This window comes from Nicotiana tabacum, chromosome 12 (genome assembly GCF_000715075.1).
Source record: "Nicotiana tabacum cultivar K326 chromosome 12, ASM71507v2, whole genome shotgun sequence".
In the NCBI taxonomy this organism is placed as follows: domain Eukaryota; kingdom Viridiplantae; phylum Streptophyta; class Magnoliopsida; order Solanales; family Solanaceae; genus Nicotiana; species Nicotiana tabacum.
The window spans coordinates 109020152-109043083 of record NC_134091.1 but is presented as its reverse complement, the minus strand read 5'-3'; the positions used below and the strand labels follow the sequence as shown (position 1 = coordinate 109043083).

Sequence of the window (22932 nt, the reverse complement as noted above, 5' to 3'; positions counted from 1 at the left end):
GCTGAATTCATAGACAACGTTGTACAGAAGCTTAAAGATCTGCTGATTGTCTGCCTTAGTAAGCTGTCTGATGATTCAGTGAGCATATATTTTCAAGGATAAAGCCTTTTGAGCCACGGGTCCGTGAAATCTACATTGACGAGCAGGAAAACTTGAGGTTATCGGACACTCCTCCAATGTCCTCAATTGAAGATGCAGTTCGATTCATTGATACGCTTTTCGATTTGGTGATCGAGTTAAGACGAATTTTTCCCTTGAGTACGGTTCTAACCCAGACCCTTCACCAGCAGCTTAACATGTTGAGAGTATTCTCATTGAGTTGCCACTGATTAGCAACTTTCTCAATGATATGAGGATCACTTTCTTCAAGAAAATAGAGGCTGCGGTCATTGATACTGAAGTTGTCGTTTACTCATTGTATGACAGAAGCAAGGCAAAGGAAGATCAGAACCAAGAACTATTTATTTTAGCTGACAAGATTCAGCGTATCGAGACATTGATTTTCCTGGAGATCCGACAGTGGGTACAGTCCTCTTCGCCTAAGAATGAGGCATTCGACTACTTCAACTTCCTTCTAGATAGCTTGAAGGAGGTGGACCTACACTATAGGTTGAGGGGTCACCGGCACCTTGAAATTTCTACAAAAACTCCATATATACTTGCAAATGTCTTCAAACAATGGTCATATATTAGCATAGGTCATCGTATCAATCTTTATGAGTAGTGATAAATTTATATTGAATGTCATAGTGTCACGTGACCGCCGAATCCTGGGTCCACCTCTGCTTGAAGGAGCTCTTAAGTAGCCATTCTAACTCACTTACTGCTGTGAAGAACCAACTTGTAGTGGTACACAAGGAGCTTGAGTTTTTCCAACCTTATATCAAGGGTGTTGCAGAACAATGCAATAGTAAGCATGATCTTCAAGATTTTGCTGCGGAAGTCATTGATAAGGCATACCAGGTAGAGTATATAGTTGATTCTTGTGTAGTTCAAGATATTCCTCCTACTTATCTTATAGTGTGGCTCTCGGGCAACCTAAAGGAGATTAAGCTTATTAAGACGGAGTTGACCAGACCCGGTGAAGATAAGATGGTGTTAGGAAACTTTATTAAGAACTGCAGCAGTCCAAGTGTCTTAAAACTAAGGCTGTCAAGTGGGCCGGTCCAGGATCGGAACCGCGGGTCAAACGGGCCAGGACCGTTAGGACCGATTTTAGTGGGCCTGAGCCGGTCTCGTGAGCCGGTCATAAACTTTGGGCCCGCAAGGACCGGGACCATGTGGCCCGCCAGGAACCGGACCGGTCCCTTTGCGGGCCAAACGGTCCCAACGGTCAACTTTCTTTTTTAAAAAAAAAGAATTTTTTTTAAAAAAAATTTAAAATATAGTCGTTGGGCTGTCAAAAATAGCCGTTGGCTATTTATAAAATAGCCATTTAACCCCTCCAACTTTGTTTTAACCCCAAACTTTTTATAATTACACTTTTTCCCTATTTTCAACTATAAATATCCCCTCATTCTTTTATTTTTCTTACAAAATCATCAATCTATCACAATCTCTCTCTAATTTTTCTTCTATAATTGCTACTATTGCTTACTTTATTGTTACAATTTGTGAAAAAATTGTGAAGTTGGTGAATTGAAGTATTCAACGATAATCAATTTTCAACAAGTTGTTCGTCAATTTGGTAAACTCGTTCCAACTCTTAAGTTTTAATATTATAGTTTTGTTTGTTTTATTTATTTTCTATTATTTTATTAATTAAGATGGCTTCCTTAAAAAAACTTTTTGGTAAAAATAAGGGAAAATCCAAGAGTGGCATCAGAGAGCGCTTTCAGTCAAGCAAGACTTCAACTCGGTGATTAAAGAGCGTCTATGAGGGAGAGCTTGGAAAAATCAGTACTTTTCAGAGATTGGATCCGGTCGGAAAGAAGAAATTTTGGATTTGTTGAATCACAACCAGATAAAGAAGAAGCTTACGAAGATATGCTAGCTGAACTTGCGGAGGATGTTGCTTCGCCCGGAAGTGGCGATAACCAAGCTACTTTTCCGCCACCACCAACGGAAATTCCTCCGGACCTTGATGGATTTATGAAGTTTGTATGAGATACCATGTAACTTGTATGAACAAAAATTAGTATGTATTATGTAACTTGTATTTTGGCATATCTTGATTAGTTTCTTTTTCTTCTCAATGGTGGTATTAGCACCATGTTGTGCTCATTCCACAAGGGGATGAAGATTAAGAAAGATATTGCCATGTTTTTTTAATACTATAATATAATTACAAGGCATTACTTTGAATATCTCTTTATAATATTTTTGTCTTTAGACTTTAAATTTGAATTAAAAAATATTTAAAACTTTCGGTCACAATTCTATAATAAAATTAACAAGGCATTGCCTTAGATATATTTTTTAACATCCTTCTGTCTCTAATTTCTATTTAATTTAAAAAAACAAATCTGTTGGACCCATTTAGCCTGCGGGCCGGGACCATTTAGCCCGGGACCAAACGGTCCCTGCAAAAAGACCATTTGGCCCGGGACCGTTTGGCCCGTTTAATTTTGGACCGGCCCACTTGGCCAGTTTAGGCCCGGGACCGGCCCACTTGCCACCCTGACTTAAAAGTGTGTAGCAGTTATTTACTGAATAACAGTAAGTTAGTTTCTATGTTATCCCTAATTTGTAGGAGTTGGTTTTTCAATTTTAGTTGAGTTTGTAAACTCTATAAATTTGTCTGAAGTTTTTAATGAATAAGTAAGTTTGCTTTCATGATCAGATTCTTGATTTTCTTTCAAAGTTCTTCAAAGTCATGTTCAACTTCTTTAATAGCAAGTAAATCAGAATTTTCTATTCTTCATTCTCTGTAAAACCTACAATTGGTATCTAAGATTTCGTTTCTTAAGGGATTTGTGGGTGTTCATTAAACTCAAAACTCTCAACAAGGCAGATTTGTCAAGCATGGAAGCATAATCAAATTTCTCAACAATGGCACCTCATGTTTTCAATGATGAAAATTATCAAATTTGGGTTGTAAGGATGAAAACTTATCTGGATGCCTTAGATATCTGGGAGGCAGTCGAAGAGGATTATGAAGCTCCTCCGCTGCCCAACAATCAAACTATTAAGAACCATAACGATAGGAAAACCAGAAAATCAAAGGCAAAGGCCTGTCTATTTTCAGCAGTATTTTCTATAATTTTCACTCGAATTATGTCTCTAAAGTCAGCCAAAGCCATCTGGGATTATCTCAAAGCAGAATATGAAAGGGGATGAAAGGATCAGAGGCATGCAAGTGCTAAATCTCATCAAAGACTTCGAGATGCAGAGGATGAAAGAAAATGAAACCGTCAAAGATTACTCTGAAAGGCTCAGGGTAAGATTGCTTGGTTCCGAGTTCAATGATTATCGAATTGTTGAAAAAGTTTTGGTAACTGTGCCGGAGAGATTTGAAGCAACCATAACCACTTTGGAGAATACCAAGGATCTATCCAAGATCACCTTGGCAGAGTTGTTGAATGCTTTGCAGGCTCAAGAATAACGAAGGGTTATGCGAGAAGAAGGAAATAATGAAGGAGCATTGCCAGCCAAACACCAAGATGGTGGCAGAAACAAAAAGAAGAAGAACAAGAAGAATCAACCAACAAATGATGAAGGCATTGCAGCAAATACTACCAAAGGTAAAGCAGGAAACTCAAAGAGAAGTTATCCTCCTTGTAAGCATTATGACAAAAAAGGCCATCCACCATGCAAGTGTTGGAAAAGGCTTGATGCCAGGTGTAGTAAATGAAATCAACTTGGGCATGAAGCAGTTATTTGCAAGAACAACGGTCAGCAGCAAGAAGCAGACGCTCAGATTGTTGATGGAGAGCAGGAAGATCAACTCTTTGTCGCTACATCTTTTTCAAGTAGATCGCCTAGTGATTGTTGGCTGATTGATAGTGGATGCACTAACCACATGATAAATGACAAGGCCTTCTTTAAGGAATTGAAGCCCACGACCATTACTAAAGTCAGAATAGGTAATGACGAAGATATTGTTGTCAGAGGAAAAGGAACAATTGCTCTTCCAAGTTATTCATGTACTAAAACAATTTCTAATGTGCTTTATGTACCTGACATAGACCAAAACTTGCTAAGTGTTGGTCAGTTGATGGAAAAAGGCTACAAATTAATTTTTGAAGATAAACATTTCTTGATCAAGGATGTATCAAATCAAGAATTGTTTAAAGTAAAAATGAGAGGCAAAAGTTTCTCATTAGATCCATTTGAGGAGGAGCATGTCATTTTTTCAGCCAAAGAAAGTGCTGTAGAAATATGGCACAAGAGACTTGGACATTTTCACTATGAAGGGCTGCTCAAAATGCAAAAATTGAAAATAGCTGAGGACTTACCTATGTTAGAAGTGAATTCTTCAAACTGTAGTGCTTGTCAATACGGGAAGCAAAGCAGACTTTCATTTCCAAAGACAACTTGGAGAGCATCGAACAAATTACAATTGATTCATACTGACATAGCAGGACCTCAAAGGACTCCCTCACTAAAAGGTAGCCTTTACTATATCATATTTGTTGATGATCTAACCCGCATGTGTTGGATTTACTTTCTCAAATACAAGTCAGAGGCTGCTAATTTCTTTCAAACGTTCAAAGCAAAAGTAGAAAATGAGAGTGGTTGTAAAATTCACTCAGTAAGATCAGATAATGGAAAGGAATATACTTCTCAACAATTCATTATGTTATGTGAGGAAGCAGGAATCAATCATCAGCTTACTACTCCTTATACTCCACAGCAAAATGGAGTAAATGAGAGAAGGAACTGAAACATTATGGAGATGACCAGATGCATGTTGCACAGCAAGAACTTGACAAAGAAATTCTGGGTAGAGGCAGCAAGTACAGCAGCGTTTCTCCAAAATAGGCTTCCTACAAAAGCAGTGAAGCATCGAACTCCTTTTAAAGCTTGGCATGGATTTAAACCATCAATAAATTTTCTTAAAGTGTTTGGTGGTCTATGTTCCTCAGGTTAAACGAGATAAGTTAGACAAAAAATCTGTCCCGGGCATTTTTATTAAATATAGTACAGTTTCAAGGGCATATAAGGTCTTCCAACCACAAACTGAGACTATAATCTTCAGTAAAGATGCGTATATTTTGGATAATGAAGAGTGGTGTTGGGAAGACTCAAAGAAATGTATCATGAATTCTCTTGACTCAACACAAAAGGTTCCTAAAAGGCAAATATCAGCCTCATGGTAGGATGAGATGATTGATCATTCACTTGTATGTGAACCTGCTGGGTACAATGAGGCCAAGAATGATGAAAATTGGGTAGCTGCAATGAAAGAGGAGTTTTTTGTGATTGAGAAGAACAAGACTTGGGAGCTTGTTGATCATCCTCAAGATAGAAAAGTAATTGGGTTGAAATGGGTCTTTAGAACCAAGCTAAATCCCGATGGTTCAGTCAACAAGCATAAAGCAAGACTTGTAATTAAGGAAATTTTTGGTGTAGATTATTTTGATACATTTGCACCCGTTGCTAGACTTGACACAATTAGGTTACTTTTTGCTCTTACTGCACAATTGGGCTGGAAAGTGTACCAGATGGATGTCAAATCGGCATTTCTCAATGGTTTTCTTCAGGAAGAAATTTACGTGGAGCAACCTGAGGGCTTTGCGGTGAAGGAAAAGAGGACAAAGTTTATAGGCTAAGAAAGGCACTTTATGGTCTTAAACATGCACCAAGAGCCTGGTATGGTCGTATAGAAGACCATTTGCTTGGCCTAGGCTTTGAAAAGAGTCCATCAGAATCTACTATTTATGTTAAACATAATGGCATTGATATCATTTTCGTTTCTATCTATGTGGATGATGTACTAATTACAGGGAACAATACAAGGTATATCGAGAATTTCAAGCAAGAAATGATGCAAGCCTTCGAGATGACTGACCTTGGTCTGATGTCCTACTTTCTTGGAATGGAAATCAAGCAAGGACAAAATGAAGTTTTTATTTGTCAGAAGAAGTATGCCAAGGAGATCCTGAAGAAATTCAACATGGAAGATTGCAAGGAGATGAGCACTCCTGTGAACCAAAAAGAGAAACTAAGCAAAAATGATGGAGCAGATAAAGTGGAGGAAGCATACTTTAGAGGCTTAATCGGTTGTTTGATGTACCTCACAGCTACAAGACCCGATATTTTGTGTTATAAGCATTTTATCGAGGTCCATGCATTGTGCCAGTGAGGTGCATTTAAAAGCAGCCAAGAGAGTTATCAGATATATCAAAGGGACTATTAATCATGGTGTTAAGTTTCAGAAGAGTCAAAATCTGAAACTACTTGGGTATTCTGATAGTGATTGGGCTGGATCTGTGGATGACATGAGAAACACATCGGGGTATTGCTTCAGTGTTGGCTTAGGAACTTTTTCATGGTATTCAAAGAAGTAGGACATTGTGGCTCAATCTACTGCTGAGGCAGAATTTGTGGCTGCAACAGCAGCAGCGAATCAAGCATTGTGGTTGAGAAAATTTTTGGTTGATTTACACATAAAACAAACTGAAGACACTAAAGTGTTTGTGGACAACCAAGCTGCGATAGCAATTTCTCACAATCTTGTATTTCATGGAAAAACTAAACACTTCAACATCAAGCTTTTCTTCTTGAGAGATGTGCAAAAGAATGGTGATGTAACTCTACTATATTGCAAGACTGAGGAGCAACTGGCTGATATCTTCACCAAGTCTTTACCAGGAAACAAATTTGAGCTTCTCAGGCAAAAACTTGGAGTTTGCAGCTCTTAAAGCAAGGAGGAGTGTTAGAAAACAGCATTAAGAACTGCAGCAGTCCAAGTGTTTTATAACTGTGTAGCATAGCAGTCAGTTAGTTTCTATGTTATCCCTAATAGTTGGTTTTTCAATTTCAGTTGAGTTTGTAAACTCTATAAATTTGTCTGAAGTTTTTAATGAATATGTAAGTTTGCTTTCATCTGATTTTCTTTCAAAGTTCTTCAAACTCATGTTCAACTTGTTTAATAGCAAGTAAATCAGAATTTTCTATTCTTCATTCTCCGTAAAAACCTACAGATGGAAATTGCTTCCTCTACTCTTGTGTCACCTCAATTGGCAATACACCTTGGTCCGATGAAGAACCAGTGGGTTTTCAGGATGTTAGGCAAACTATAGGAGTTCAACTAGTTGGTGAACACCAGGGCTAGATGTTGTCTCTATTGTTGGAATGCCTGGATTAGGCAAAACGACTTTAGCCCGAAGTGTTTACAGAGAAGAGTCAATTGTCTCTCATTTCAACTTCCAAACAGACTGTTGTGTCTCTCAGGTACACACGTAAAGACTTGCTACTTTCAATTCTGAGAGGTGTTATGGATACTGATCATACTGAAGAAGGTGAGGATATTTAGCTGATAGACTACGGAAAACTTTATTGGCAAGGAGATAAACTATAGCAACTTACCTTGTGAGCTTAAACCATGCTTTTTACATTTTGGAGCATTTCTAGAGGACAGGGAGATTTTAGTCTCAAAGTTAACGAGGTTATGGATAGGCGAGGGGTTCATTAAGAATGATAATAAGAAGGCTTTGGAGGATATTGCTGAAGATTAATTGAAGGATCTTATTGGGAGAAACCTAGTCATAGACACTCAAAAAAATCCATTGGGAAGATCAAAGCATGTAGCTAGTGTACATGACTTACTGCTCGAGTTCTGCAAAGGAAAAGCTAAGGAAGAGAACTTCCTAATGTGGATAACAAGGTATTTAGCTCTTTAAATACTTCTCTTAAGTTTATATTGATTTTGTCATTGTTTCTTATCATGTTTAATTTCTTCATTGCCAGAGATTATGATGCCATTCCTCTGCATTCTTATCCTCATAAGCCTATGGCAAGCCGATTAATATTCCATTCTAATCGGGACAAACTTGGTGGATGGAGCTCCTCATGCTCGTATGCTCGTTCTATACTATTCAGGGAAGTCAGTGCAAATACATTCTCTTCAATGGAACATGCATCTGTCATCTTTGGTAGCTTCAAGTTTCTTAGGGTGTTGGATTTGGAGTTCTTCGTTGTTCTACCGAACTGTCATTTAAGGTACTTTGCTGTTCAAACTGGTGAGGATTCTGTTCCATCTTCAATAGACAATCTCTGGAATCTTGAAACATTTCCAGTAAGAGGAATCAGAGGACGAGTATTATTGCCTGATACTTTTTGGAAGCCGGTAAAGTCGAGACATGCACGCATTAGTAACAGAGCTATGTTCAATTTGCAAGGAGCACAGGAATTCCTTGATGGAAGCCCTTCAAAATTGGAAAATTTGGCAACACTTTCATCAGTGTATTTGTCTAGTGCTGAAGAGATGGAGAGGATAGTGAGTAAAACGCCCAATCTTCAAAAGTTAAGATGTATATTTGACAAATCATGGGGTTGGGGAAAGAATGAAAACCAGTTCCCTGTATTGGACTCATTAGCTCTACTTGAAACTCTAAAGGTGGTCTTCATCAGTATACCAGCTATATGTCCGTCAGGATCAATTACCCCACCCATCCCTCACCCCCACCCCGTATTTTTAATTCTGTTTTTTCGTTTTACTGCGCCACCCCCCACCCCCGAAATTTATTTTTTTTTACCTTTTTTTTTTTATATATTTTCAATTTTCGGTTTTTTCGTTTTCCTGCACCACCCACCCCCACCCGCAAAAAAAATTTACTTTTTTTGTATTTTCTGTTTTCTGTTTTTTCATTTTTCTGCACCACCCACCCACCCCACCCGCAAAATATTTCAACTTACACATTTTAAATACTAATTTATTATTTAAGAAAATATATTTTGATTCTCAAAATACTAATAGTATTTACTTACATTTTATACATAGGTGTATAAAAAATAAAAGGTTTTGCTTATGCAAAATGAGCATGATTTTAAAACATGGTTCAAGTTGGGCGGGTTAGACTATGACCCATTGTTTAGCTCATCTTGACCCAGCTCATCTTAGCCCATGTAAGCTTTGAGCTAGGTTGGGCAATGATCCATTTATTGACCTAACTCATCTTGACCCGCCCAAATTCCGCCCAACCCGTCCTTTTGGCACCCCTACTTAAAACTGCAACAAATTGAATTTGATTTGGATGAATGGGAATTGAGAGATAATGAGTTCCCTCAGCTCCAATTCTTGAAACTAGAAAATCTCAAACTCTCGAAATGGGATGAAGCCTTTTCTTGCCTTGAGCAATTGGTTTTGGTTAGATGTTTATATCTCAAAGAAATCCCTTCTTGTTTCGAGGACTTGGGTAATTTGCAATACATTGAGGTAAACTCATGCAGTGAATCTATTGCGGACTTGGTCAGGGATATCAGAGACACACGACTTGATAATGGACACAGATGTGATTACAAAGTCTTCACTTAGCCTGCAGCCTTCCGTTCCTTTCCAGTCAAACTACAGGTATAATCTTAAGCAAATGCTGGTATTTCTACTCTCATTCGATTGGTCCAACCCAATTGCTAAAAATGCTGGATTTATGACATTATTAGTAGAGCTTGACTTCACAATTTTACAAATATCAAGATAAGGAAAAAAAAAAGTTTAAAAAAAAAATTAGAGCTAACACGAATTACATGTTTTGCAGCAACAGTAATGATTTAATAGACCAAAAAGCGGCAGAACAAGAACGAAGACGAAAAGCTCCACACAGTCTCTCTTACGGTCTCCACCATAACTGACCTAGTAAAATTTTTCCAGTGAATTGCTAGGTCATAGTCGTAGATGACACTGACTCTTGTTCTTTTTTTTTCAGTTCTATATTCATGACATTGAGGATAACAAAATGCATATTATCAGGTGATTTGAATATAATTTGTATCAACAAGTTTGCTGGTAAGAGGGAGTCCATATAGAAGTTTGTGGTATCATGCAGAAGAAAGTTTGTACTCAGAATACCTATACAACCCTCCATGTCTTTGAAAAACTCGAGCTCTTTAGAGTCGTAACAACAAACAGGACATTCAGGTGAGAGAATTGAACATATTAAGAACAGAAAGTTGCTGCTGAAACCTGAGGAAAATTCACTCTTCTTGCAAAAGCACATCATGCCTTTATTCGTACCACAAATGAACCTGTAACATCAAAAAGCACATCAGTAAAAGCAAATCCTACATGCAACAGGAACATGTGGAAAGCATTTTCAGCAAATTTGACTAAAAAAGGTAAAGATAATGAAGATTTTCTTCGTCATTTGTATTTTTATTTAAAGAAAATTGCCCTTTTCAGAGATGGTGGGATGGATTTTGTGAAATGAAATAATAACTCTATCGTAGACACTGGCTTGGTTTGATATTCGATGAAAAGAAAGGGTATATATATACTAGTTTAAGATTATATACAAACTACTTCAAACAAGAAGTATTTTGCATGCCTACTCAAGTCGATATGTCGGTTACCCGCTGGAAACTTTCTGATCATTTTTCAAGACAGAAATACCTAGCGAAGCTTTAATCTACCTCGTAGTTTATCTATCACCATCCAGTCTTCAATTAAGGCTTTTTCCCAAATGGCCTGGACTATGATGTTAAAATGGCCTTGAGATATCTTTATCCAATTAATAACAAAAGTATGACCTTTAAAAGTCTCTTGAACTTTGAGTACTCGTTGTGCCAAAAATGTGTGCTTGTAGGCAAAAGTAAAAAATTCCAAAATCACCAATCAGATAGGGGAATTATTGCCCCACCCACTTTTTCAGATGGGCACTGAAAATGTACAAATGGAGCTCTTAGTTTCCTCTTCATTTTAGAGAATTAGCAAGATAAAACTCAAAATGAAAAGACTTACAGGCGGGAAGATTAGATATATCTGCAGAAACTGCACAAGGAATTCCAAGGTTTGAAAGTGCTCCCCTTATGATTCCACATGGGAAATAGAGATGCATTCCTATGGCTTGTGCTGCTTTGTTTTCAGCCATGGCTGAAGGGTCTTGAATAGAACCAAGAGTTTCAATAGAAGGATCAACTGACATACGTGACAGCCAACGAAAGCGATTGTCTTGCAACACAAAGGTTCCCTAACAGGAGCAGTAGTTAGAGATCACTATTGCTTAAGCAGCAATGGAAAAAATTCTCTAACTTATTCTGTGATTGATGCGGAACCTTAAACTTACTCTGTGATTTGTCTTCAGGTTGTCTATTTGCTTCTTGAAGACCTCAGACCAGAAGTCCTTGCATATGAATTTGATAGCCTCTAAATGATCAGTGAACCGGGGCCTATCCATGGTATACCTAGCAAAAATAATTATATAAAGGTCAAGTGAAACATGAAAGCTAGGATATGATCCAACTTAGCAATAATTATTTTCATAAAAGGATCCAACTTGGTATCAGTGTATAATCATACTGAGATCAAGATAGGAGTGATAGATATTCTCAACTAAAAGTCATAGTCCAGAAGAAAATTGTTAAGTATGATTCAACCCAATCCAGAGACAACATTACACTTCAAACTAGAAATCAGTCCAAGAATGGACTCAGGGGTTGCAACTTGGTGGCATGCCAAAGTCTGTAGACCCAATGAAAGCAAAAGAAATGACAATATATGAAAAATGGAGCCTATAATTTCAGCCTGCCAAGTTATGTGTACATACATCATTGCTGATCTTAATCCCTGATACAAAAGATAGTTTCACACAACACTACCAAACAAACTAATGTAGCACCAGTAGGAAGAAGAGAAAAAAGGAAAAGAATAGAGAGAAATAGGAAAATGAGAAAGAAAGAAAGAAAGAGATCAATTGATCAAACACTATTCAAACCAAGTGCAAACGGGTCTTGTTCATAGAGTGGAGAACCCAACTCAAGCTAGACTCTTGGAATAGCAAAAGATTATCTCTAATTATAACTTAAAAGACAAAATCATATATAAAGACAAATCTAAGGTACAATTACAAGGATAGGTTCTAATCTAAATAATGATATGGTCAATATCTAACTAAAAAGATGCAAACATAATCTAAAATCCTAGTGTAAGCACATCTCGTCCAGCCTAGAGGGCTTGATTACCTTGGCAATCTGTGTTAGTGGGCTAGACATGTTGCCAGGTCCATAAGTCGATATGAGCACAATCTAGCCCGAAGAGTATTGGTACAAGAGAAACCCTAAAATCTAACACATAAACAAAATTCTAAAACACTTATAATTGTTCTTTGTCTTCAATCATAAAACTTCCATAGCTAAGTCCCCAAGCATCCTAGCCAGTGATTGAGGCAAAGGAGTAACAACCTGGAGATTCCATGTTTGAATCCGAACTACAAAACTTGGTGTCATCTCATCTCCTCTAACCATGATGAGCAGGATTACCTTGACAACCTGTGCTTGTGAGTCGGGCGGGCTACCTAGGGATTAGTAGAGGTTCGCCCAAGTAGGTTGTACACCGCCAATATTGAAGTTAAAGTGCCTAAGGACAAGGGAAACTGACACTAATCCTTCACATCCTAGAAATCTCTAGCAGCCTTAGCAGTTCATTGAAGACTTCTCCTTTCATGCTATCAGTGCTAGGAGCCATGAAGGTACTAAATTTCTTAATGAACCAAAGACTTCTCCTTTCATGCTGATACTAGTCCTTAATATCCAAGATAAATGCTGCTTGCTTATCATTATTTTTTGAATGAACGATGAGAAAAGGTGAAGTTACACAACAAGAGAATGACTAAGCATGTGATTTGTAGTAGGACCTTGTAAACCAACATCTAAGCAAGTAAGCATATAGAAAGAACAGAACTTATTAATGTAAAAACTTACTGTTTCCTTTATCAAAAAAAAAAAACTTATTAATGTAAAAACTACTCTAGTGGAACTCTTTTTGTCCTTTTTTTGTGCACGAAAGGATCTCCTTGTCTAGGAACAAGTTCATTCCTCATTTTTTCAGTGAAAGAAAGAAAATTTTAGTTGACCACCTATACAAAATCACAAAGTATAAAATGAAAAAACAAGTGCAATGAGGGGGAAGTCAAATAGCCATTATAGTAGTGTCTATCAGAACCCTAGTAATGTCTCCAAAATTTCATAATTAATCAAAATTGAGAGTGATGTATGAAAGATCAAGCCTCCTTATAGTATTTGCTTGCAATTAGTAAACGGCGGATTGATTATTTGTAGATTGATTGATGGGTATCCTTATAAAAGATAAGGTACTAATAGGTGCAACAGTTTGTCATGAATCAAAATCGTGAACTCTAATATCAAGATTGACGTAGCACCAGAACAGAAAAGCATAGAGAAAAATAGGAGAATAACACCGAAGTATAAGAGAGAAAGCAAGAAGGATCAATCCGTTAAATATTATCCATCAAATCAAGTGTGCCAAATTAATGCTTATAGAGCCGGGAACGCTACACCTAAATGCCAAATACTATGAAAACTTTATCTCTAATTAAAAGATAAAGTTAAAAGTAAGGGATAATGTAAAAGATAGAATCTAATCTAGGTAATGATAAACATATACAGAATCTAAAAAAGATACAAAAAAAATCTAAAATTTAAAAGATAAACAAGGAAATCGAGAAGAAAACTTCTACCAAATTCATTTTCTACTACTATAAGCTCTTCCAAATTTCTTAGGAGTTGCATCACAAATTAATGCTACAAATTAATGATTGGTAGCAAGGTGATAGCGATTAAATAAGAAGCAAAAATAAAAGAAGAAAAGCAAGAACCAAGACATTGATTTAAACGGTCTAGAATATGGAATAAATCATCAAGAACTAGAAAAGGAAAATTATGACAACCCGACATAAGAAACTGACTTTGTTCGAGGCTACATAATACTTGGGAATACCTTTAGGGGCTAGATACAAGGGAAAGAAGGTGTGGCAAAAGATTGAAGAGAGATGTGAAAAAAGGCTTGCTATGTGGAAAAGACAATACTTATCTCTAGGGGGCAGGGTGGTGCTCATCAATAGTGTTCTTGATTCTCTCCCTACATATCAAATGTCCTTATTTCTAATGCCAGTTAGTGTAAAGAAAACCCTAACTGGGACAAGGTGATGTTGGATAAAAAAAAAGAGGTGAACTTGGCAGCAGAAACTTGTAGGCACACAACAATAGTTCACCAATGAAGTGGCTTTGGAGGTAGGGAAAAGAAGACGGGAGCTTATGGAGAAGGGTTATATTTGATAATTATGGGGAACAAGACATCTGGTTCACAGGTCCTGTTAACTTTTCCCATGGTATAGGTCTATGGAAGCACATATGCACCGTATGGTCAATCTTTGTTGTCAACACAAAGATAAAGGTTGGTATTTGCAGAAATACAAGGTTTTGGCAAGATGCTTGGATAGGATGTGCCCCTCTAATAACTCAATATCCTGGTCTTCATAGGCTCATTTTGAATTCTAATATTTCAATTTCTAATTGCTGGAATGTGAACAATTGGTGCTTAGCTTTTCATAGAAATTGCTTTGATTGGGAAGTTCCTAGATCGGCTTTACTGTTGAATGATTTAGACAAGATGGCTCTGAATATAGAAGCTCTGAACACTATTGTATGGACAAGGAAGACAAATGGGCAATACTATGTTAATTCATGCTATAGGGAACTCAACACGGAAGGAGGCAGCAATGAGAGATGGCCTTGGAAGAAGGTATGGACGATCAAAGCACCCGATAAAGTCAAATTGTCATTTGTGTCTCACTCAAGGCAGCCTTCAGAAAAGAGGTTTTCGAATATGTAGCACATGCTACTTGTGCAACAGTGCAGAGGAAAGCGGCAATCATCTTTTTTTTGCAATGCACTGTAACAGTACAGATTTGGTCTTTATCTTTTAACGATCTCCGGGGTCCTTTATGTAATGCCTTATACAATGATAGATTGGTTAATCAGCTGGGGTACTAGAAATTAGATACTTGAAAATGTCATAACTCTTGCAAACTATATCAAAGCAATTTGAAGAATTTTATTCCCAAAAAGCACATCCAAAAGTAGTACTCAGTATATATACATGATGTATGCCTTGAAATCTATAGGGAGATTATTGTTCACTTGCATCTTCAGTAAATTCACGAAAAGATAATTTAGTATAAGGAAATTGGTCACCTCTCGGAAAGTTGGTGGCCGACCTGAAAACCGATGGCTTCGATGCGGCGGGCGGCGAGCTCAGGTTTGTCGGCATAGAAGCCATTGCAGTAGGAAGACACGATCTCTGTCAGTAAACTCTCCACACAGCTCTCTGATACTTCTCGAACCATTTCTATATCCTCTTCACAAAAACTGCAAATGATTTTCCAAAGGTAAAAAAGTACTCCTAATAGAATGCTGATTTTCAATGTGAAGTCCCAATATAACTATTTTTAACACTAAACCCAGTTGAATTTCCGTCTTACACTTTCAGTTGCAGCCTTTTTGAGGCCATCACTTCTCTGACCAACTGGTCACTTCATTCCACCCATTTTACCATTTGCTTATAACCAAACAAAATCAAACTACTAATTTCATATATTTATATTAAAATTAACTTCTCATGTATTAGAGAAACAAATAATTCTTTGAATTTTCATGTATCAGTATCAGATAGATCAAATAGAAATTAACAGATCTGAACCAAATCATCAAGGATGAGCGGATGCACATCACACAGAGGAATACTAATAGTAAAGCAATAAGAAAACGGGAAAAATCGATGAAGAAAATAAGAAAGAGAAGAAGATCGTACCTTGAAAAAATTGGTGGGAATCAAACGAGAGCTAGAGCGAGAGCGAGCGAGCTTCTTAGAGAAGGAAAGCAGGAGAAAATAGAAACCGAGAGGATAATTACAATTAGTGATGTCAAAATGGTTAAAAGTTGGGTATTTTTATTGTTTGTGTTTTTTAGCGCATATAAATAGATTATACACATATAATATATATATTAAAATATATTAAAGTCGAAAAGCCCTCCTCTGTACCAGGCCGGTGTGAGGAGGTCTCGAGGTATATCTGCTCGATCACCGAGGATATTCTCTCCGAAGTCAAGAAGGATTGTAACTTGTTTGACAAGCATGTGGTGGTTCCCGAACCTGACGAAGCCATCACCACCCACGTCGAGAGATTTTTAAGTATTTACACTTAACCCTTCACGTTGGGACCCTTGAACCCGGTTATCATCGACTTTTGCAAAAGATACAAGGTAACCCTCGGTCAAATTCACCCTTCTTTCTAAAGGATCGTAATCCTCCTCCGTTTCTTTGTAAGCAAGATCAAAGAGTGCCCTTTCACGATCGACCACCTTATGTGATTATACAGTCCCTGACTCTACCGGGGGGACTGATCAAGCTCGCTCGTCGGACCAGTAAAGTCGCATTCTCGAGTATCGATGAAGGTAGGGATCGCGGTTGGCTAGGCCGCTTTGTCCGAGTGAGGACCTCGGACTTGATCCCGGCCGAGCACATGTCGTTCCTTGAGAAGTGGAACATGAAACGTAAGTATATAATTTTGCTTCCAAGATTTTATTTATCGCCCTTTTCCTTCCTTCTTATCGGTGTTCTGTGATGGTGCAGTTGTCGCTCGGATCCCGAAAGTAGTTCCTCGAGTCAAGGAGTGGGTCGAGGGCATCGTATCACAAAGTCCTTATTTAGAGCGCTCGTGGCACGAGCTTTCAAAGGGTTGATGGGAGGCCCGTTCACACTGTGAGATCTCTTTCATGAGTAATATTTGGTTTCCGTTCCGCATGATTAAGTCCTTACTTATTTTATTTCTTTTTGCATGTTTACCCAAGGATGTCTAAATGAGGCCCTCACCCGGTAATGACAATTTCCCCACTGAGTCCCCTGCTCCGAAACAGGGTGAAGAGAAGAAGAGAAAAAGGGCTTCGAGTTCTCCGAGCTCGGATAAAAAGAAACCAAGGAGGAGGCTGATCCGCAAGCCAAAAGAAACCTCCAGCTCCCGAATACTGGATTCAGACTCGCTCTACCGGCTCAGGGACAAGTCTAAAGAGGATGAAATTTTAGTGTCCCGGGAGCCATCGGTCCTTGAAGAACGGGCATCAACCGAAGGGAGGACGATAGAGGCCAATCCCTCCCAAAGTCAAGAGATCGATGCATCAGTGAGGGTCGAGAACCCTCAAGACGCCGGTTTATGATTCGTGGTTTTAGCGTTGTTTGATGTGATTTAGAGGTTCGACTGAGTTCGTATGATGTTTTAGGAGTTGTTGGTGCATTTAGTTGAGGTCCCGGGGGCCTCGGGTGAGTATCAGATGGTTAACGGATCAAATTTGGACTTAGAACAATTGAAACTTGTTTTTGTCTACTGATGCAATCGCACCTGCGAAAATGGGCTCGCAGGTGAAAGCTCGCATAAGTGACCTTGGTTGTGCATAAGCGGACTGGGCACTGTTGGACACGAGCCACAGATGTGGAGGGAATTGCGCAGATGCAGTAATGCTGCTCATAGAAGTGGGAGGAGCGCAGATGCGGACCCTTTGCTCGTACCTGCGATTGCACAGAAGCGAAAGATATTCCGCATGTGCGAGGGCTGGCTGTTGAGTGTGAAACCATAGATGCGAGAATTTAGTCGCAAAAGCGGCCCTTGGTTCACAAAAGCAAAAATCGCTGGGCAGAACCTATAATTCGAGGTCTTTGGTTTCTTTCTTCATTTTCGGATTTTGGAGCTTGGATTGGGCGATTTTGGGGAGACGTTTTTCCACACAACTTGGGGTAAGTGTTCTTGACTCCCTTGTGATTATATTCCATGAATTAATCTTCATTTCGGCGTTAGATTATTGATTTTTCAAGAGAATTCGAAGGAATTTTATACAATTTCATAAAATAAATTTCTGAGATTTGAACATCGATTCAGAGTCAGATTTGAGTGAAATTAGTATGGTCGAACTCGTAATTGATTGAGTTGTCAGATTTTGTATGTTTTGTCAGATTTCGAGATGTGGGCCCCATTGACGATTTTTCGAGCAGAGTAAATTGTGATTTATTTGCATGTTATTTGAATAGATACGGATCGTTTGGCTTGAATTGAGGAGATAAGAAGCATTCAGAAGTTGATACGCACAGAATGGAATTTCTGGAGCATTGTTGATCTTGCTCAGAATTGGATTCAGCTTATTCGAGATAAGTAACTCTTCTAATCTTGGAGCTGGGGGTATGTACCCTGATTATATGTGTTATATGTTTGGTGTTGGGGTGACGCACATGCTAGATGATAGGCGTGCACCATTTGAACTATGATTCTGTTATTCTTGTGGTACTGTGTAGTTACCTGAACTTATCTGAAATCATAAAATCTCTATGTACTGTGTGGTACTGTGATTCCGTTATTCGTGTGGTACTGTGTATTGTGAGGGATGGATCTTCCCTGGACATAGATCTTGTCCGAAGCATTTATATTGAGGGATGGATCTTCCCTGGACATGGATCTTGTCCAAATCATTGATATTTGAGGATGGATCTTCCCCTGGGCTGGATTGGCCTTGTATAGTACTGAGTGACTGGATATCAGTTATTATGTATATATATTGGGATGGATCTTCCCTGGGCTGGATTGGCCATATACAATACCGAGTGATTGAGTAAGAGTGCGAGTACATGAGTTCATCTCTGAGATACATGGCATTGACATGCACATATGACATACATGCATATAGATGTATTTTCCTCATGCTATACGGTACCACGTCATTCATGACTTCTCACACATATTGACATATGGGCATAGTGATGCATTTTATACTGGCTATCTGGAAAAAAATAAAACATCTTATTTATTGTTGAAAGGAGTTTTGGGAGAATTACTATTTTCAAACTTACTCATGTTTTTGGCAACTTCGGTAAACGACTTGGGTTTTCACTGATACACTTGAAAGGCAGAACTATTTTTCAGAAATCATGATTAAGTTGAGCATTTTTTCTTTGAGTTACTTCTTTTATTACTTGCTTTATGTTTTTATGAACTGTTGTTGGTTATTGGAGTTGGACTCTGACCTTGGTACACGCTCGTTACTACTTTCAACCTAAGGTTAGGTTTGTCACTTATTTTATACTCATACTATACTTCTACACCTTGCGTGCAGATTTTGGATGTCAATGATGTTGTACATGACGGGAGCTGGATATGAAGATGTACCTACATTTCAGTTATTGCTGCTTTTTATTCATGGTAGCTTTAGAATTTTAATCTGTTCATGTATATTTCAAACAGATAATATATTCTTATTTCACACCAGCTTTGTAAATTCTAATCTTAGAAGATCATGATTTGTACTACTAGTCCTTGGGGAGTGTAGTAGAGTCGGTTAAATATTAATTGAATCGGATTATTGTTATTTGGCTTACCTAGCGGGTGAGGTTAGGTGTAATGACCCGGCCGGTTATTTTGAGTATTACAACCTAGTTCCCCCATTTACTACTCTATTTGTGCTTTATAGCTGTATTGTGACCTATCAGAATAGTTAGTTCGGGTCCAGAAGGATTTCAGAATGAATTGAGATACTTAGTCTCATAATGGAAAGTTTAAGTTGGAAAAGTCGACCGAATGTCGATTTATGTGTAAACGGCCTCGGATTTGAATTCTGATGATTCCAATAGCTCCGTATGGTGATTTTGGACTTAGGAGCGTGTCCGAAAAATTATTTGGAGGTCCGTAGTGGAATTAGGCTTGAAATGACGATAAGTTAAATTTTTGGGAAGTTTGACAAGGGGTTGACTTTTTGATATCGGGGTCGGAATCCAATTATAGAAATGGGAATAGCTTCGTTATGTCATTTATGACTTTTATGCAAAATTTGAAGTCATTCCGGATTGATTTGATGTGTTTTGGCACAAGATATGGAATTTGAAAGTTTAAAGTTCATAGATTTTGATTTGAGATGCGATTCGTCATTTGGATGCTGTTTGATATGATTTGAGGCCTCGAGTAGGTCCGTGGTATGTTTTAGGACTTGTCGGTGTATTTGGTTGATGTCCCGGTGTCCTCGAGTAAATTCCGGATGACTAACAGATCAAAAATTGGAGTTGTGAGGTTGTTAAAGCTGTAACCCCTCTGGTGTGATCTCACTTGCCAGGGTCTTGGCCGCAGGTGTGGCAGCTCGAGCGTAGGTGTGGAGTTGGAGGGTGTCAGCAGAGGTAGCAGGTGTGATGGGATTTTCGCACCTGCGATTGCGCAGATGCGGGAAGGGATTCGCAGAAGCGGAAAATGGTGAGGAAGCCGGGCAGCGCAGGTGCGACATTTTTCCGCTGAAGCGGGTGCGAGCCCAGGCTCCGCAGGTGCGAAAAGCCTGGGCAGAACCCTTTAAGTTTGAGGGTTCAATATTTTCACCCATCTTCGGATTTTGGAGCTCGGGTTGGGCGATTTTGGAGAGAAATATTTCCACACAACTTGGGTTAGGTGTTCTTGATTCCCTTGTGATTATATTTAATGAATTAATCTTCATTTTTGGTGTAAGATTATCGAATCTTCAAGATAAATCGAAGGAAATTCCTATAATTTCATAAAATAAATTTTTGAGTTTTGAACATCGATTTGGATTCGGAATTAAGTGAAACTAGTATGGTTGAACTTGTAATTGGATAGGTTGTCGGATGTTATGAGTGTCGTCGGATTCCGAGACGTGGGCCCCATGAGCAATTTATGGAGTGTAATTTTAGATTTTGTGAGAAAATATTAGTGTTTTGATATGGAATTAATTTCTATAATTGTGTGGACTGAATCAAAATTTTGGCTAGATTCGAGCCATTCAGAAGTTGATACGCATAAAAATGGATTTCTGGAGCATTGTTTAGCTTGCTCGACTTTGAATTCATCTTGTTCGAGGTAAGTAACTCTTCTAATCTTGGAGATGAGGGTATGAAACCCCGAAATATATATTATGTGATTTGTGTTAAGGTGACGCACATGCTAGGTGACTGTCACGACCCAAAATCTAACTAGTCGTGATGGCTCCTAACCCATCCCGTTAGGTAATCCAATTACCAACTAACCAATTTCAATGATAATTATTAAAGCAATTTAAGTGAATAAAGATCCTAATCTTCTACAATCCCCAAGAACTGGTAGTACAAATCATGAGCTTCTAAGAATAGAGTATACAAAGCGAAAATGAAATAAATACATAGTCTGTCTGAATAATACATAAACAGAGCTTTTATAAATCTAAGGCTACCCTGAACAAGAGGCAGCTACAACAGGAACGCATGTACATCTTCAAATCCCGCAACCATCGAGCACAGCAACAACAACAGCCAACATCTGCATGCAATGTGCAGAAGTGTAGTATCACTACAACCGACCCCATGTACTTAGTAAGTAACAAACCTAGCCGTAGGTTAAAAGTAGTGACGAGCTTCTACCAAGGTCGGGTCCAAAACTAATAGTCCACAACAGTCCATAACAACAATAAGCAAATAATACCAGAAGTAACTCAGAGATAAAAAAGCAACAACAACAACAATTGGACTTGAGGCCAGGTTTAGATCGCAGCTTAAGCTCGGTAGCTTCAGTTGTAATTTGTACAATTGGACTCATATGTCCGGTGATGACCCTACAGTGAAATTTGTGGCTCAATGAGCGGTGAAATGGCGGTATGATAGGTATGATATGACCGCGAGATGTGTTAAGATGATTTGAACATAACGAGAAGTGTTTCCTTCATATGTAAAGGGAAGTCCATTGGATGCTTGATTTTTGATTTGATGTGACATACAGTCTCGAGTGTGAATGTTTTGAAAGATCTTTCACGTGTTTAAATTGTGGGACAAATTAAACTCTCAAGTCTGGTTAACGAGTTTGGACTTAGAAAGATTTAGTGATTGCGTAGAAATTGTGGCTGCAAAAAGATATAACAAGATACCAGTTTGAGGCTAAGCAGGTGGGTTATCTATTAGAGAGTAATCTACGTAGGTGTGTTCCTTGTAATATGAGTAGAGGGTTTCTTTTCTGCCAGTGGGGCGTATGTGTGGAGATTTGAATTCGAATTCGGCTGAGAAAGTCGACCTGAGTATCAAGAGAATGATTGCGATCTTAGCGGATGATTTGGGGTATTTTTATGGTTGGCATTGCATGAGCTTGAGAAGAATTTTGTGGCACTGACTACGATATTATGACAGTAATAGGGTATGGGTATTGTGAATTATAGAGTGTTTTAATCTATGGCTTTGAGCCAAGTGGGGGAGCCTGCTATAGACAAATCAATTCATGGGTATGTGTCAAATTTTGTTGTGTCTAAAGTATACTTGGGAATCAGTGATGACTTGCAGAGGTGAAGTTCGAAAATGACTCGAATAAGGAAAATTCCTGGTTACGAATTATATTGCACGGATGAGTATATAAAAAATCGTGGGATGAGTGAGTTTTTATTGGCAAATGATGTAGTGCGCACAGAGTATGAATTTGATATGTGGTGTTAAAGTAGAGTTACTTCTTTGAGTGTTGTGGTACTAATAGGGCATGTGTCTTTTGGCCCATTTGGGCGGTGCAATTAGATTTGAGCAAAGTGGGTGACTCCCGAGAAAATTCCAGTGGGTTTGAGAATTATATATAGCAATTGAGAATGTTTCCGGACTTGTGTATGGATAAAATCCGAGATTTAGGTTTGATGGTGTATGGACTTGCGGAAATTCTATATGACTATGGATTCTACATTTTTGTATGAGGAAGGTAAGAAGAACAATTTCAAATTCACCTAAGGTATTCTCAGAGTGAGTGTTATAGTTATGGTATTTTTGAAGGTGCTTAAGAAGAATACAGTTGCTTATGGGCCATAGGGCGTTGTGGTTCTATGCTAAGGTTTGTAGGGTGAGTTGTGGTTAAAGATCATGGTATTTTAGCAAGAAGAAGTATCAATCTGAAGACATATTTAGAAGGGACTCGGAGAAAAATAGGACAACTCGGTAGTAGGTTGGATCTGTATGGTAATGGCTAAGATCGGTTCCTTGGGTGCATATGATATGGGGGTTTT

The 22932-nt window shown here is 38.4% G+C and overlaps 1 protein-coding gene across 1 annotated transcript; it reads right to left on the bottom strand.

The window, feature by feature from the left end:
• Nucleotides 1-9825: 9825 nt before the first annotated feature.
• Nucleotides 9826-15846, bottom strand: LOC107814879 (uncharacterized). Its single transcript, XM_016640378.2, has 5 exons — nt 15707-15846; nt 15091-15264; nt 11166-11283; nt 10841-11069; nt 9826-10128 (listed from the first exon to the last, which is right to left on the bottom strand). Exons 2-5 carry the CDS (start codon nt 15240-15242, stop codon nt 10100-10102), a joined length of 528 nt encoding a protein of 175 aa, XP_016495864.1. The 5' UTR covers nt 15243-15264; nt 15707-15846; the 3' UTR covers nt 9826-10099.
• Between the last annotated feature and the right edge of the window lie 7086 nt (nt 15847-22932).

Bases quoted from the DNA above. Each gene is read 5' to 3' on its own strand.
- LOC107814879 (XM_016640378.2), bottom strand. From the start codon at position 15,242: ATGGTTCGAGAAGTATCAGAGAGCTGTGTGGAGAGTTTACTGACAGAG. The intron at 11,070-11,165 runs GTAAGTTTAAGG...TGCTCCTGTTAG, and splicing joins ACCTGAAGACAAATCACAGA to GGAACCTTTGTGTTGCAAGA. The intron at 10,129-10,840 runs GTAAGTCTTTTC...TTGATGTTACAG, and splicing joins TATATCTAATCTTCCCGCCT to GTTCATTTGTGGTACGAATA.